Raw genomic sequence first — 16,798 nt, 5'->3', positions numbered from 1 at the left:
TCTTCGGATGCAGTCTTTAAGGTGCCACAAGTACTCCTGTTTTTTTTGCGGATACAGACTAACACGGCTGCTACTCTGAAACCTACTAAATCAGTGTTTCCTGATCTTCAAATTGTTATTGGTGTATTTTCCTGATCCTCTACCCATGTGTATCATCGATAGATATGTATGTTCCTACATTTTTGTTAAATCATGCACATTTAACATAACTTGTGTTGGAAAATGAATACCATGGAACTCAAATGGTCAAATGGATTACTAAAACTGTAGAGCTTTATGGTAGTGATCATATAGTTAATCATAATTTCACTGACTTTATGTATATATAATTTCCACCTTTACTTTAGACAGCTGATTGAAGGTACAGAAGTTCTTCAGAAACTAGAAGATGTTTCTACGTACAATGAAAGGCCTGTAGTAGAATGTAAAATTATTAACTGTGGTGTTCTTGTGCCTTGATTACAGCCAATTTCCCTTCCTACTGTAATGTGTAAAAATGCATGTTTCTGACCTGCCTTTTATAGGTTTTGTAGGCTTTTAAAATCTAAAATAGCATTTTTATACATCTAAACTTTAGCTTGATATTTTTTCTAGTCTAACCATGTTCATGGCTTGTTCACATACATTCTTACATGAATATACTAATGGGCTTGGAAATTTAACTTCATGCCATTATATAGCTATACAAATTATTGTATAAATATGGATGTCCAACGAGAGATTACATTACTGTAGGCTGCACTATAAATAATCCTATTAAGCAGAACACCAATTAGCACTACTTCATAAATGAATTTGCTATTGATTGTGTCCACTCATCACAATCAGTTATTTACCTTTGGCCCAATTCTGCCATTCTTGAGTCACATTTAAGTCATACCTTACACCACTGGTAGTAATATTAAAATCAGTGCATGTGGGGTAAGGTACAACTCAACATAAGGGTGGTACCAGGCGGTCTCTGAATATCAGAGATCTGATCTCACTTACATCAGTTTAAACCAAGAGTTACCACTGAAGTCAATGGAGCTACACCAGAGTAAAACATAACATTAGACTCAGGCCCTAGACATATATTTAATTCTTTTGTTTACAGATTGTATCAAATTATTAAGATATTTGGACCCAACTGAACCCATTAAAATGCTAAAATTACTCCAAAACAGGAAATTATAAACTATACCCTATTATCCAAGATATCCGTGAGATTTTGCAAAGTGTATTGCAGTGAATAGATGTGGTTTCAGTGAGTGTGGAAGTTCCACATAAAGAAGTCAATGTTTATCTAAATGCTGTAAAAACACCTTTATTTATGACTCAGGAGACTAAACACACAACTCATTGCCAATTGCTGTAGTAGAATTTCTGAGATGAAAGATCTCTCTTAGGCATAGCACAGGAGTAGTGACAGCAGATGGTTTCAACAGAAGATGGCAAGAGTGTGGAAAATGAAAGTGTCCCAGAATCTCAAGGAAGGTAATCCATAACACTTAAAATCTAACATGTCTGCAATTGGCAGAAGAGTCTTTGAATTTTTACTTTACCTTCCTGTGTAAAGCACTCTGAAATCAACAGATGAAAATTTCTAAGAGCTAAGTATAACAATGACTGTTTTGTGTTAGCATTTGGATTCTGGCAATCAGAACCAATAAAATTTCCCACTGTAACTTGACTATAGAATTATTATCTTCACTGCTTTGTTCTATGCCAAAGTTGAAATGGCCCACTTAAGATTTTCTGCTTAAAAGAAAAATGACTGGAAAATTATGTTAAATAGTGTTTGCTTCTCTTCATTAACAAGAGATGCCCATTAAGCACATTTTCCCTTTGCAAAACTATTTACATAAACTGCATTAATTCCTTTAGTAGGAAGTAGTCATGGGGGATTGTCTGAGTGTGACTGGCATCTTTAAGAGGGAATGTGTCCAGTTCATCTATGACTAGTTAGTGGCCTCTGGATGATTCCTGGTAGAAGGCATCTGTCCTCTATAAAGATCTAGTCAACAGTTGACAAAAGAGAGTAGGAAGGAGGAGCAGGGAGCTTGCACTAGTTGTATGAGACCTGACAAAGTCCTAGTTGAAAGCTGGCAGAGAGAGAACTGGGGAGAGCTGTGGGGAAAATGGCCAGAGCAAGGAAACCCTGCTGATTATAAGGTTTGTGCAGAAGTCCTTAAAGTAAAGGAGGATGAACCAGGTTAGTTAAGGAAGGTTCAGCCAAGGAAAGGAGGGTTGATTCTGGAGAGAGGTTCCCAGGAGAAGCTGCTCAGCAGGGATGTAATTTGCAGCTGAAAGGGGGAAGCTGGGGAGTGGCACCTTGTGGGGATCCCTCTTGCAGAAGCTCTGAGTTGAGGGCTAGGAAAGAAGAGTTGCAAGGAGCATGGAGAATTGTCAGATGTGTGGAAGCCCCGGCACAGGAATAAAAATAATAGGGACTTTTAACTGTGAGGTAGATGGCTTGAAGAGTGGGGTTCTGGAACTGGGCTAAGCAACTAGGGAACAGTGTGGCTGTTAGCTCTTGGTTGGGTGTCCTACAGATGGTGACTGTGGAGAGGGGGATGGAGAACTGCTGCTGTTTCACTTTTGGGTTTTAAGAACTGTCTCCCTTTTAAGAATTGGCAGCAGGTTGCACTAAATTACATCTGGACATAGGGCTTGAATTGGATTTTGTGCAGGAGAACATTCCTATATGTATTCACATTATCAGCTGAATATTTCTTCCCTTGCATTGCTATTTTTCCTAAAAAATCTGGAGAAAAACATGGAGTCAAAGTGAGAAGTAATAGAGTGGCAAGCTTATTTTAAGAGGTTTCCTGTCTGTTTTCCAAATCTCATGTTGGTGGGGATGCATTGTGTACATCAGTTTTTTAAATAGTTATTTAATAAACTGTTGCAGAATAGGTCAGATACCTGTTATGGATATGAGCTCTGACCTGCTTATAGTGTTGCAAGGCACCGTGGGAGGGTGGGCCTGAGGGGAGTTACTCATTGGCATTCTTAAAACCAGTGGCTCTCAAACTTTTTTACTGGTGACCCCATTCACATAGCAAGCCTCTGAGTGCAACCTCCCCATAAATTAAAAACACTTTTTTATATATTTAACACCATTATACATGCTGAAGGCAAAGCTGAGTTTGGGGTGAAGGCTGTCAGCAGTAAACCCCCCTGTAATAACCTCATGACCCGGTTTGAGAACCCCTGCTTAAAACGATGAATGATTTCAGTGCAGCTGGAGGTGTGACAACAAACCCTTGGATGATGCGACCTGGGCTGGTTTATTGCATGCACTCTGGACAGGTGTTTAGCTAGGTCAGTGGAGAGGTGGGGGCGGCGCCAATGGACAAATACCAACACCCAAGGCCTGTGCTCGTTTATACCCAGCAGCTCCCGCTGACGCTAATGGGCTGAACACGGTGTAGGTCTGTGCACAACGTGGCGCTAAATGTCGGGCGTAGATGCGTTGTGCGGAGCCTCAGCTGCCTCCTTCCTCTGGCTCCACGGCCCCGGTGCTGGGCGCGCATTGCGGGCGCCGCGCGGTGACAGGCTGGGCCCCAACTCCCTCACCCAGCCCCGCCCGTGCGCGGCCGCGCCAGGCCCCTCCCTGTCAGCGCCGCGCGCGGGGGTCAGGGCTCGAGCGGCGTGTGATTGCCTGAGAGGGCGGGACAGCATCACGTGATGGGGGCAGCGCGGCCCGATGTGGTCACGTGCAGAAGGGGCGCGTTCTGCCGCCGCCCGGGTGCTCGGCTGGGGACCGTTCCATTGTACCAGAGGTGGAGGGTGAGGCGCGGCGAATAGACGGACCGAACCCTGACGGGGGCGGGGCCAGTCGCTTCTACGTAATGGGTCAGCGCCACGCCCTTCCCACGTGCTCATATGACGTAGCTGGGCTGGGAGTTGTAGAGCGAGCGTCGTTGGGGTTAGTCGCGGAGGAGGCTGAGCTGCCCGGAGACCGAGCAATGGGCCGGACACCGGGGTTCCTGCTCGCCACGGCCTGCTGGGCCCTGCTCTGGGCGGCGGCGGCAGGTGAGCTGGGCTGGGCTGGGGGTGGCTCCTCCTGGGGCCGGGAGCGGTAAACGGGGGGCGCCCCAGCCCCAGCTTCCAGCGCTGTGGGCGGGGCCGTGCGCTGGCGCCCAGCGGGAGTTCGCTCCTTCCCCGGCCGGGGGTGGGAGGCGCGTCCCGGGCCGGGCGCTGAGGGGGCCGCGTGCGCCGGAGCGCCCAGCGCGGGGGCCCTGTGTGGCCGGCGCGGCTCTACCGGGGGGGGGGGTGTCTTCTGAAGCTCGCTTCTGTCGCCGTGATTCCCCGGTGCCCCGCGCCCCCTCCGCGCTGCCCAGGAGACGTGGTGGCAGCCGGCTCCGTTGCACGCGCCCCCAGCTTGTTTACTCGGGGGTTGGGTCCCGTTCCCGAAAGCGCAGCTTGCTGGTGTTAATCGCCCCTTGCAGCATTTGCTTCCCCTGTTGCGGCAGCAGGAGGATAAGCAGAGCCACTTAACAGATTTGAGTAACGCAGGGTAGGAAATGCCCAGATCTGCCTCCCGAAGCCGTGATTTATAGTTGGTGTAAAAAAGTGCAAAGGGCACTGGGCGCAAACAGCGCAGCAAAACTGAGTAACCAGCCACGGATCCTGTTTTTGAGTAATCAGGAGAATAAACTGCCCCTTTGGAGTTTTTGAGCCCTGTACTTAAATCCGCAATCGTTTATTGCGTGCATCTAGACAACTTTGTTGTTATATAGTGTTTGTTAATTGGCACTCCCTACGTCAAGGAAATGCACCACTGTAATTAAGGCTAAGATTATGTCACGGAGCTGACTAGCTGCTGCTAGCGGTGGGGGAATCCACAGCAGTCCAGCCTCTGAGTGGTAGGGCAGCTGCCTAGAAGCTGTAGGTGATGCTCTTCCTCCCTTCCCCCCCCCAACTGACCGGTCTGCCATTGGTGGTGACCCCCTGAGCTGCCTAGTCACTGCTGCTGGCAGGGGTCCCCCTTGCAGTGCTCCAGCCACTGTGTGTAGCTGGGGCCATCCTGCATGTGCCAACGGCCCCCAGAGCTGCTCAGTGGCTGTGGGCAGGGAGAAGGGGGGAGGGATAGCTCAGTGGTTTGAGCATTGGCCTGCTAAACCCAGGCTTGTGAGTTCAATACTTGCGGGGGCCATTTGGGGAACAGGGGTAAAAATCTGGGGATTGGTCCTGCTTTGAATAGAGGGTTGGACTAGATGACCTCCTGAGGTTCCTTCCAACCCTGGTATTCTATGAAGGGGAGATGCAGCTCCACAGCTGGCAGCAGCAGATGGACCCCTGAGCTGCTCAGGGGCAGGTCTCTTCCCCCCGCCCCCCAGTCCTCAGCCACTGTTGGCAGAGGGGGCCCACCTGTAGCTCCCAGCCCTGCATGGTGGTGGGGGCCCCCCCTCCCCAGCTTCAGCCCTGCAGGGGGCCCTTCCCAGCCACTGGGCAATGGCATCCCTACAGCTCCCAGCCTCTGAAGTTGGAGGGCAGGGTGCTGGGCCCTCCTCCCTCACCATTTTGTCAGGGATGTTTTTAGTAAAAATCAGGTCAGGCTTCCATGATTTTTTGTTTTTTGGCAGTGACCTGTCCCTGACTTAAACTAAAAATATCCCTGACAAAATCATAGCCTTAACTATCATTACTTTAAGATTGTCCTATCCAATATTTTGTTTAAACATTCATTCTCAGAATCAGAGGGGTAGCCATGTTAGTCTGGATCTGTAAAAGCACCAAAGAATCCTGTGGCACCTTATAGACTAACAGAAGTTTTGCAGCATGAGCTTTCGTGGGTGAATACCTGAAAGCTCATGCTGCAAAACGTCTGTTAGTCTATAAGTTGCCACAGGATTCTTTGCTGCATTCTCAGAATGACCTTCTATGAAAGGTAAAATTAGTACTTACTAGTGGAGGAAGTGACTTGCCAAAGCCTCATCAATTCAGTGGCATTAGAAACCAAGGTTCACTATTGCTAATCATATGCTTAATCCACTAGATCACCTCACTTCAATACTGGTCTTGGTACATCAAATTTAGGGAAATAGAAATTTTTGTCTTCTATGGGTGAGAATTTCAGTACTTAATGTATTCAAAAGATCATTATAAAAATATCATGTCTTCTGTTTATAATAGTGAAATGTAGTAGATCCCAGTACAGCATGTGTAATCGCATGGACAAAATTAGAGCTGTTCATAGAGTCAAATCTTTAAAAGCCATTGTAGCTTTGTTTGAAGCAAAATGAGACTGGACATGAATCACTAATATGGTAAAATCATATTGACTTCACATAATTGGTATTTTTGAATTACTGGCAGAAGTAATACTGTACCCTGATATGATTTGCTTCATCCTCTTCAGCATAAGATTAAAATCCATGTGGGACTGCAAGTGAGGAGTTTTGATAGAGGAGCAGTTTCCAGTCACCCCTCCTCAAAAACTGAAGAGGATGGCCGAAACCACTGTAGCAGTATCTACTCCAGTTGTGTCATGTAAGCAGGTCAGGGTCAGCAGGACCTTATGAACTTGCAGTTTTTGTTAGTTAAGTCTATAGTACTAAGCTATTCCTCTTGAGAGGAGAAGCTTTTTCTGCAGAAGCACTGAAAGCAGGAGGCCCTGTGGGGCTTATTGCAGCTTTTTGACTTTATGCAGCCCCAAACTGAAACCTTTTAGAGTACCCTTGTCAAACCTGGGATGGCATCTGAAGATCTGACTCCTTGTGACTGAATTATTCCAGTAATTCAGGTTCATGGTCAAAGTTGACAGTTCCATTTTTGAGATGATGCAGTGGTACACTTGCACCACAGTGGTCAGGCAGACACAACTTTATTATTCTATTATTTGTATTACTGTGGTGTCTAAGAGCCCTGGTCATGGACTGGGACCCTATTTAATAAGTGCTATACAAACAGAACAAAAAGATGGTGCAGTCTAAAGAGGATGCAGTCTGCACCAAGAACTTCAACAAAACTGTTATCAGATGCCTTATTTTGGCAGCAACTTCTGTCCTGCCATCTCCATTGAAGTGCTGTGCCAAGTTGCTTGTATGGCATTAAGGGGAAGTATCTGGAGATAGGTGCTATTCTGATTCTATTCGGGGTATAGTCATTAGCCATATACATCTCTACAGAAGAGGAGAACCTGCAGACTGAGCTGATTTTTGGTACCATGCCCCTCTAGGAATTGTGACCGTCATTGATGGGTAGCTGGAGCAGCTTTCCTATGTGAGTAGGATTGGTGTGTCCTCATACTGTGTTGATGAGCTAGTAAAGATTAAAAGATGTAAGGAAACACTTTCCCCTGGAAAGTGGAGAATAGGCAATAATGTCTTTGAGTAAGACACTTCTCTCATAATTCTGAGGCAGCCTTATAGAGTCATAGAATATTAGGGTTGGCAGAGACCTCAGGAGGTCATCTAGTCCAACCCCCCTGGTCAAAGCAGGACCAACACCAACTAAATCATCCCAGCCAGGGCTTCGTCAAGCCAGGCCTTAAAAACCTCCAAGGCTGGAGATTCCACCTCCATGGGTAACCCATTCCCATGCTTTACTACCCTCCTAGTGAAATAGTGTTTCCTAATATCAACCCTAGACCTCCCCCACTGAGACCATTGCTTCTTGTTCTGCTATCTGCCACCACTGAGAACAGCCTAACTCCATCCTCTTTGGAACCCCCCTTCAGGTAGTTGAAGGCTGCTATCAAATCCCCCCCCCTTACTCTTCTGCAGACTAAATAGCCCCAGTTCCCTCAGCCTCTCCTCATAAGTCATGTGTCCTAGCCCCCTAATCATTTTCCTTACCCTCTGCTGGACTCTCTCCAACTTGTTTACATCCCTTCTGTAGGGGGGGCCAAAACTGGACACACTACTCCATGTATGACCTCACCAGTGCCAAATAGAGGGGAATAATCACGTCCCTCGATCTGCTGGCAATGCTACTACAAATACAGCCCAATATCCCATTGGCCTTCTTGGCAACAAGGGTGCGCACATGACTCATATCCAGCTTCTTGTCCACTGTAATCGCCAGGTCCTTTTCTGCAGAACTGCTGCTTAGCTAGTTGGTCCCCAGCCTGTAGCGGTGCATGGGATTCTTCCATCCTAAGTGCAGGACTCTGCACTTGTCCTTGTTGAACATCAGATTTTGGGGGGGGGGGCCCAAGCTGTTCAATTTGTGTAGGTCACTCTGGACCCTATCCCTACCCTCCAGCATATCTATCTCTCCACCCAGCTTAGTGTCATCTGTGAACTTGCTGAGGGTGCAGTTCATCCCACTATCCAGTAATTAAGATGTTGAACAAAACCAGCCCCAGGACCAACCCCGGGGCACTCTACTTGATACTGGCTGCCAACTAGACATGGAGCCATTGATCACTACCTGTTGAGCCCGACAATCTAGGCAGCTTTCTGTCCACCTTATAGTCCATTCATCCGATCCGTACTACTTTAACTTGCTGGCAAGAATACTGTGGCAGACTGTATCAAAGGCTTTGCTAAAGTCAAGATATATATCCAGAAGAAAGCTGAATTCAAGGCCCTGGAATCCTAAGCTTCATTGCTGCAGTCTTCATGTGGCTGAAGGGTTTACCAGTCTCTACTTTCACCTCAAAAATATGGATTACCAGATCTACATTGCCAAATATCAGTGTAGATGGCTTAGTATGACTGTCTCTTCACAAGGAAATGTGAAAGGTCACTCAGGCCAGGGGAATGCCTTGACTTCAAATAAAAATTAAAGATAATTTTTTACGGTGGCAAGAGCTGCTGTTTCAAGAGTGATGTCTGCAGGTACCTTGGGGCTGTAAGACAAAGCTCAGCTCCAAGCTTTCTTGCTCTAGGACAGGATCTAGTACATTTGGAGTCTGGCAGAGGTTTTATCTGAGCCAGCAGGTGTCTGCTCAGATTCAGTTTCAGAGGCTGGATGATTTGATCTCAATAGTATCAGTAGGCATACTTTCATGTGGAAACCATTGCTGACTGAGATCTTGATAGTCATGAGCAACATAGGACACGTGTGCATATCCAAGTGACAGGACATTTCTGGTCTGGTTCCGGTCTAAGGATAATCGCTAATTGCAACTGGACTTCCGATTCAGTATTAAAAGATCTGTTCACTCCCAGGTGGAGAAGCTGTTTAGTTTCTCCAAGAAAAACAGTACGTCACTTTTAGAGTAAAGGCTGGCATTGCATACACTATACACCTTAAGAAATCTTAGTTCAAAAAAATAAGTAGGGTTGAGTTAGACAAGCTGACTCTAGTTACAAAAACAGAAGTACCAGGTCACACCTGTTGAGAGTGGGTGGACTCTGTCCTATAAGCCATTCCTGGGTTTCAGTTACCTAGTATCTTTCCTCCCAACTATCTCAAACTACTAGTAACAGACCCCATATGAGTGAAGATATATGCTCAGCAGAAAGGGAAGATCAGTCTTGGTATTCAGGATTTCCAATTCTGCAATGTAGTAACCTTGGTATTTGAACCCTGAGGGAAGTTTTCATCTCTTATCCATCCACAGCTGTCAGGTCTAGTTGCAGTTATTCCTATTAATGCTTACTGTTTTCTATAGCAGGGATTGGCAACCTTTGGCACGTGGGTTTGGATGATCGCAGCTCCCACTGGCTGTGGTTCCCCATCCCAGGCCAATGGGGGCTGCGGGAAGCTGCGCGGGCCAAGGGATGTGCTGGCCGCTGCTTCCCACAGCCTCCATTGGCCTGGAACAGGGAACCACAGCCAGTGGGAGCTGCGATCGGCCGAACCTGCTGATGCGGCAGGTAAATAAACTAGCCCGGCCTGCCAGGGTGCTTACCCTGGCGGGCCGTGTGCCAAAGATTGCCCATCCCTGTTCTATAGCATTGTATAGTACTTGTTCACTCCAGGAGCCAGGATAAAGTACTAGGGTATGGAAAAGTCAAATTTTAACACACTTTTTTTAATCAGCTAAAATGTATGCTTGAATAAATAGCATTCATTGTGCAGCAGCATGCACATAAGACTTTTGGTCCTGCTCTTTGGAGAGCCAATTGTGAGACTTAGGTTTAATATGTCCAAATAACTTTGTAGAGAACCAGCATCAGTCCCACCAAAACTAGTTGCCAGTGTGGTAAAACAGGAAAACTGTTTTCAGTCTGGTCTGTTCCACACATTTTTGGTACAATTGTAACAAATGAGGGCTTATACCAGTTAGGCCAGCATTAACTAATTCCATTTTGTTGTTTTCTCCCATAAGTCTTTAACTGACTCTATTTTCTGTTGTCTCTTCCCTTTTATAGTAAATGCTTTTACCCACTGAAGTTTCAAAATACTCCTGTGAAGTCTTGTTTGCAGACTTAGGATATGTCTACACATCAGAGGAAAAACCCATGGCTGGCCCATACCAACTGACCTTGGGCTCATGAGGCTCAGGCTGTGGGGCTGTTTCTCTGGAGTCTGAGCTCTGGAACCCTCCCTCCTTGTAGGATCCTAGAGTTCTGAGCCCCCAAACATCTACATGGCAGTGAAACAGCCCTGCAGCCCAGTGAATCCAAATCCACTGCCATGGCCCTGCTGTGGAGTTTTCTTTGCTGTATAGGCATACCCTTAGTTCTTTTCACTCTTGTAAATTTTCTGTTCTCCATTTAGATTCTCATGAGCTTTATTAAATATATTTGGAGACCACTACATAAGGTATAACTGACATTTCTGGGGCATGGCATTGGAACAACAGGCTTTGTTGTCCAGGAGTAAAGTACATTTTAATCAACTTGAGCCTAATGCATGTGTAGTTGGAGTCACTAACAATACTTGGGAGGAACAAAAGATAATCCTATGGGTTAACCACCAGATCTGTCGACACCTAGTCTTGGTTCTGTGCCATGGATTTGTGTGAATTTAAGCATGTCGTTTCTCTGTGCTACAGCTTCTTATCCGAAAATAAAGTTGTTTTGTTGGGGAGTTGACTCAGTTCATATGTAAACACGTTTGAGGATGTTATGGAGGTCCTCAATTTATAGGTGCTAATAAGTAAAACAGATCTGTGATTTAAAAATGCTAGAAAACTAATCCCATTATCTTTGGGAGAGTTGCTCTTCTGATAACAATGAACTGGCCCATAATTAAATGTTTTCCCTTTTTCAGACAGCTGTGCACATCATAAAACCTGCAATGACTGTGTTAATACTAGTGGATGCAAGTGGATTCAGTGCAACGGTAAACATCTGGAAAAACTAATATTTAATAACTAGATATGTTTTTGGGTCTGATTTCACAAACATGTACAAGGGGTGATGAATGACAACTGTTTTGGTGGATAACAACGTGAAAAGCAACACTATCTTAAACTTATTCTAAACTGTTAAGAGCCCAAAACAGTCATGTACACAAAGTACAACACTTTGATGTGAAAGTTAAACTAATCTTAAATTCTTATCCAGAGGCAGCGGAATATTATGCTCAAAATACAAATAAAAGCAGAATTTTTAAAGGCCTGCTAACAAAACAAACTACCTGAAGCACCATGGAAAATCTTAACTACTAACTATGCAACAGACTTCACGAAAGACAGTAAACTAGTTACTTGGCCTTGCTGGTAAGGAGGTGATGGATGGACCTTGACATGTTAAAATTGACAAGCATTCCAACATTGCAGTCCCTTTTGAGATTATCCCACAGAATTGTTAAATCCTGTCCTGATATCAAGTGCCTCAAGAGAAGACAGGGCAGTAGACAATCAGTTACGTAAGGTAGCCTATTCATTTATGTTTTAGTTGTGCCCAAGACACAATCAGAATTAGGGTCCCATTGTGCTGGGCACTGAACAAAACACTGTTAAGACAGTCCCTCCCCGATGAGTTTTTAGATTCTAAACATGAGGGACAGAAGTGGATGGAAACAATTAGAACAATTGAGGGTAGTGGTGATGGGATAATACATGGTTATGTAGACTACCCATGTAAAGAACTATGGAGATCCTCCATAAGAAATGGAAAGCAAGTTTCAACCATTACCATTCCAGTTTTGGTGTTCCTCTCAAAAGGTTCTTTCCATTACAAATTCAGTATATGTAGTCTCCAGAATTCTCTGACAAAACTCGAGGCATTGTGGGCGACCTGTTTGAGAGGACTATGGACAAATAAGTGCTAAATGTCTTGAAACTTCTTAATGTAGCCTGTTAACACTAAATTGCTATGTAAATATGGATTGTCACTTTGATCAAAACAGATAAATATGAATTCCTCTTAAATTGGAGGTTAAATTCTGCTTTAGCTATATCACACAACTTCCATTTATTCTTAGTGGAAGTCATTGTGCAGTATCTCAGAACTGGGCCCGGAGTATTTCTGCTGTAGTTTTTCAAATATAGTAACAGTAAACTAAATAGTGCTTTTAATGTTTTATTTAAACTTGGCTGACTGTTTATATCTGCATACCTTCTTCAAAATGGTACATAAGCAGGTATCTAACTAGAATATATTGCAAGAGGTATTACACAGATTGCTTACAGTGCTTATGTTAGTGAATGTCACTGTTCACTCTTGCTTTACAGAAATATACTTAATGTCATTAATGATGGAACTCATTCAAGTGTATTAAATCTTGTCCATTGAAATAGTCTTAATTCTGCTAGCCGAGAGACTGATATCCCCAGGGAATCCCGCATAGAACATTAAGAATTTTTATGAGATAACATCATTTGTAATTGATAAAAGGCATAATAATATTTGTTTTTGAGAAACTCTCAATATAAAAACCCTTTCCTACTGCTCCTTGATATTACACTTTTTTTTTTTTGTGGACAGGATCAAACTTTTCTTGTGCAAATGAAACAGGACTGAACTGTACTACTATTTCACAGTGTTTTTGTAAGTATCTGGATATTGTTTTAGGTTGACTCTTAATGCAGTCTTTTCCAAGTTATCTGAGACAGTCTTCCTATTCTTTACAGCTTCCAGCACAATAGTTATCAGCCTCCATTAACGTACCTTGTATCAATTGTATAAGCAAATCTCTGTAGTAGGTAAGCTTAAAGAGAACAACATCCCCCTCACTCTGCTGCTAGGCAGAGGCATGGCCAGGCAGCTCTGCAGGCTGCCTATGCCCAGAGTGCTGGCTGCACAGCTCCCATTGGCCGGGAACTACAGCCACTAGGAGGTGCCTGCAGGCAGAGGTAGTGTGCAAAGCTGCCTGACCTTGCCTCCGCCTAACAGCTGAGTGAGAGGGATGTCACTGCTTCTGTGGAGACCCCCCAGGTAAGCACTACCCAGAGCCTGCCTCACCCTGTCCTGTGCCTCTGGCCTCTCCCATACCCAAACTATGCTGCTGCTGGGGGTGGGGGGAGAGTATAGGCATAGAGCCAGGTAGGGAGCCTGCCGGCCCTGCCAACCCCCCTCTCACCCAGCATCTGCGGGAGCCCTGGGCAACCACACACCCCAGTTTTATTCACTGGTATTTTTAGTAAAAGGTATGGATGGGTCACAGGCCATGAATTTTTGTTTACAGCCTGTGACCTGTCTGTGACTTTTACTAAAAAAATACCCAGGACTAAAATGTAGCCTTATGTTGTACTTCACTTCTGATTTCAGATTGTTTTAGGGACTGGCAGTTTAAAAAAAACCTCTTTGTAAACTGATTGCATTTGCTCTGGAGTCACTAAGGCAAATATGGAACCCTAGAATGCCACTTTTTACTAAACCACTTTCTAGTAGAACAGCACTTTATTGTCATGTTAAACTGTTGGTTATGTCAGAATGAGTAGCAGAACTCCAATCTATTCCTATTAGGTTTGCAGTGAGACTGTTATTTCTCCCATTATACCAAGTATTACTTGACTCCTGCATATCCAAGAACTGTTGGATTGTATCCTGGGAATTTGGTGGAGCCCCCTTTAGAAAGAAATCTTAATGAATCTGCTGCCCCAAATAACATGCATTGTAATAAGTACTTAGAACATATCTATATACAGCAAACTGCTTTTATTAACCAGTTTCTTTTTTAAAAGTTCTAACAGCTTCTTAGACTATACGCTCAGGTTTTACTTTCTGGTACTCAGTGGAAGGAGAGCTTTATCTAAACTCAACCTTTTGGACCACTGAAGATGTCCCAGCTTTCAGTATACATTTTAATCACCCAGCAAGCCAGAGCAAATGCATACCTACCTGTGGAACCTAGCTCCAAATTGAACTTGAAGTGTTATGGGAAGACTTTCTAAGACACACAGGGGAACTGGATGCCTAAATCTCTCACACATCCTGCCCAGTTTCCAGATCCAAAGCATGGGTGTGCATCCACCAGTCAGCCACAGCAACTCTTCAGGGTCTGTGGTAGCCAGTTGGAAGGTTCCAGGACACTTAGGCTGTAACAGAGGCCAAGCCTGGACTCTCAGCATGTTTCTGGCTTGAATTACCCCGTAGGCGTGTCTGTTTTGTTTGCTTGATGTATTCTGCTCCCACAGTTCAGTGTGTTACTGTAGTGCAGTGAACTCTTCCAGTCTTTTTGCTACTTCACGTTAGCCTTCATAGTGGTCCATTAAGCATTTTACTATCCTTAAATGGGAGTCTGTTGTATGTTTGTTACAATCTTGTAAGTTAACTTTTATTTTTTTACACACTATTCTACAGCTTCATCTACTGCTGCTACCACAGCTGCTAATGCTACCACAGCTGCTAATGCTACCACAGCTGCTAATGCTACCACAGCTGCTACTGCTACCACAGGTAAAAAAAAATGTACTATAATGAACTGATAACTGGGCTAAGTAAGATAACTTTGTAAAACAAGGGTTCTACCAAAGTTTGCTTAAACTATTTGGGAATAAGTAGTTCATAAAATTGAACATCTCAGTTACAGTAGGTACAATGCATAACTTCCGTGTCCTACAAAGAAATTGCCAGTGATTGAAGGGAAGTCGACTAATTTTTCATCTACATCATTTTTGTTGTGACTTACCTTTCTTCCAGTCAGGCAATGTGGTCAATATAACTACTTATTTGTAAGATTAGTGCTCATAAAACTAAGGCTCTAATCTGTGAGAGAAACAGATTTCTAGCTGAGGGAGTTTTCTCAACTGATATTTGAAACATCAAAAATATTTGTTAGTGCTCGATACAAAATAAAGAACTATGCTGTATAATGAACTAAATCATTTATAATAGCTTGAGAGCCTTAAGTATTCAGGTAACTATACTGCACCAAGACTTTTATGGTTTTTTATAGAATATATAACAGCTCACAAAAATGTCTATAAAAATTTACTTAACTGCACAGCATTATAAGTACCTCTATTCTAGGTGTACATAGTCTGCATTTTTAAGGGTGGTTGTTCTTGCGTGAGTGAGATAAAAACTGAAGCAATTACAAAAATAGAACTTACAAAAGTGATACCTCTGTACATTTTGAATTTGGAAGTTTCTCTCTACAAAACAGGTAACATCACCAATACAACTTCATCTACTGCTTCAAGTACTCTAGTTCTCTCAACAATCAGTACACCAGGTAAACTTTTTTTTTAAACACTGTCAGTTTAAGTATTTAAAACAGTCTTTGTATTTGGAAAAGCTTATTTGGAAATAATGTTACTTGTAGGTGACAGGAAGTAGTGAAGAATAGTAACAGTAGGTGTGCCAGAAAGTCATGACCTTGCATGCCACAATTACCTTTATCAAGGTGGAATATCTGTTGAGATGTTGCCTTGACAGTAACACACACTGCTCAGTGAAATTTCAAAATAAGTGATTTGGCCAAATTAAGCAGTTTGACTGACTGGCTTAATTTCAGTCATGTTAAGTATAATCTACACAAGAGGAACTTGTGAAGTCTGGTGACTAAGTTAAAATATAAAATTTGCACTCCTGACATAATCCTGCGTTAAGGTAAAATACTCTAATACAGTGTTTCTCAGCCTTTTTAATATGAGGGACTGGCTTGCTCCTTCCTAAACTGTGTTGGGGAGATCTCAAGGACTGGTGCTGATTCATGGACCATTTGTAGAGAAACACTGCACTAACACATGTTGGGCAGCAACAATAGGGTCCAACTTAAAAGGCTAGATCTTGAAATTAAACTAAAATTATACCACCTAATGAAATGTATTCAAAAGGGGAGGTTAGTTTTTAAAAGCCTGTCCTTTTGGTGACGGCTACCGTATTGGGGGCCCTGTGTGTTGTGATGAGGTAGATCTAAATCTTTTAGTTGCACATTGCTAGAAGACTTTATTTAACAGATGGGAGACGATTCAAGCACAGATTTTTTTATTGACTTCTTTAGTAAGGTCATTCACTAAATATGAGCAGAACAATAGATTAGGACAGGTAGCAGAAGAGTCTCACCTCATTAGGAAAATGATTTTTAGCCTTCTGTGGGGGTTCTGAGGTATCAGTGATGGGCATCATTCTTATAGTAAAACAAAAGTGTGGCTAATGGTATTTTGAAGTACAGATTTAGTTTAACTGGGATTCTTCTGTGAAATGGGGATGAAACTAGTTCCTACGTGCAGTTCAAAGTAGTTTTTAGTTACTTACGGTCGGACATACTCTAGTGTACAGTAAATGTTTAAATGAAAGGTACAATCTTCAAACACCAGTGGCTTTCAACCATTTTTCATTTATGGACCCTGAAAAAATTTCAAATGGTAGTGCAGACCCCTTTGGAAATTTTAGGTATAGGCTGCGGATCACAGGTTGAAAACCATTGCTGTAAATGTTGCTTCGACAGATCCTCAAACCTGGGAGTACAAGGAAGGAAGTGAAGAACTGTGTTAGCAAATGTTATGCTTAGGGGTTGTGAAGCACCCACACTGTGCTTTAATCTCAAACCTCTTACTGAACAGATTCATAGTACA

At 43.6% G+C, this 16,798-nt stretch overlaps 2 protein-coding genes across 4 annotated transcripts in view; one reads left to right on the top strand and one right to left on the bottom strand.

Annotated features, from left to right (window-relative positions):
• PPIL6 (peptidylprolyl isomerase like 6) overlaps positions 1–16,798 on the top strand; it is a 38,507-nt gene that overhangs the window by 18,581 nt on the left and 3,128 nt on the right. Inside the window, exons 1-5 of one of the 3 annotated variants that reach the window (XM_045009556.1) lie at positions 3,877–4,020; positions 11,101–11,172; positions 12,762–12,824; positions 14,580–14,675; positions 15,385–15,453. In XM_045009556.1, coding sequence (XP_044865491.1) covers positions 3,954–4,020; positions 11,101–11,172; positions 12,762–12,824; positions 14,580–14,675; positions 15,385–15,453 — 367 coding nt within the window. In that variant the 5' untranslated portion in view covers positions 3,877–3,953. Of the gene's footprint in view, positions 1–347; positions 2,155–3,876; positions 4,021–11,100; positions 11,173–12,761; positions 12,825–14,579; positions 14,676–15,384; positions 15,454–16,798 lie in introns of those variants that run through there. The other 2 variants (XM_045009553.1, XR_006578000.1) reach the window with 2 other exon arrangements.
• LOC123366263 overlaps positions 13,975–16,798 on the bottom strand; it is a 130,237-nt gene continuing 127,413 nt past the window's right edge. Inside the window, exon 51 of the mRNA XM_045009538.1 lies at positions 13,975–16,681. Coding sequence (XP_044865473.1) covers positions 16,582–16,681 — 100 coding nt within the window. The 3' untranslated portion in view covers positions 13,975–16,581. The remainder of the gene's footprint in view (positions 16,682–16,798) is intronic.

This window comes from Mauremys mutica, chromosome 3 (genome assembly GCF_020497125.1).
Source record: "Mauremys mutica isolate MM-2020 ecotype Southern chromosome 3, ASM2049712v1, whole genome shotgun sequence".
In the NCBI taxonomy this organism is placed as follows: domain Eukaryota; kingdom Metazoa; phylum Chordata; order Testudines; family Geoemydidae; genus Mauremys; species Mauremys mutica.
Note: the sequence above shows the minus strand (reverse complement) of the source record. Positions and strands in the feature narration are given on the sequence as shown.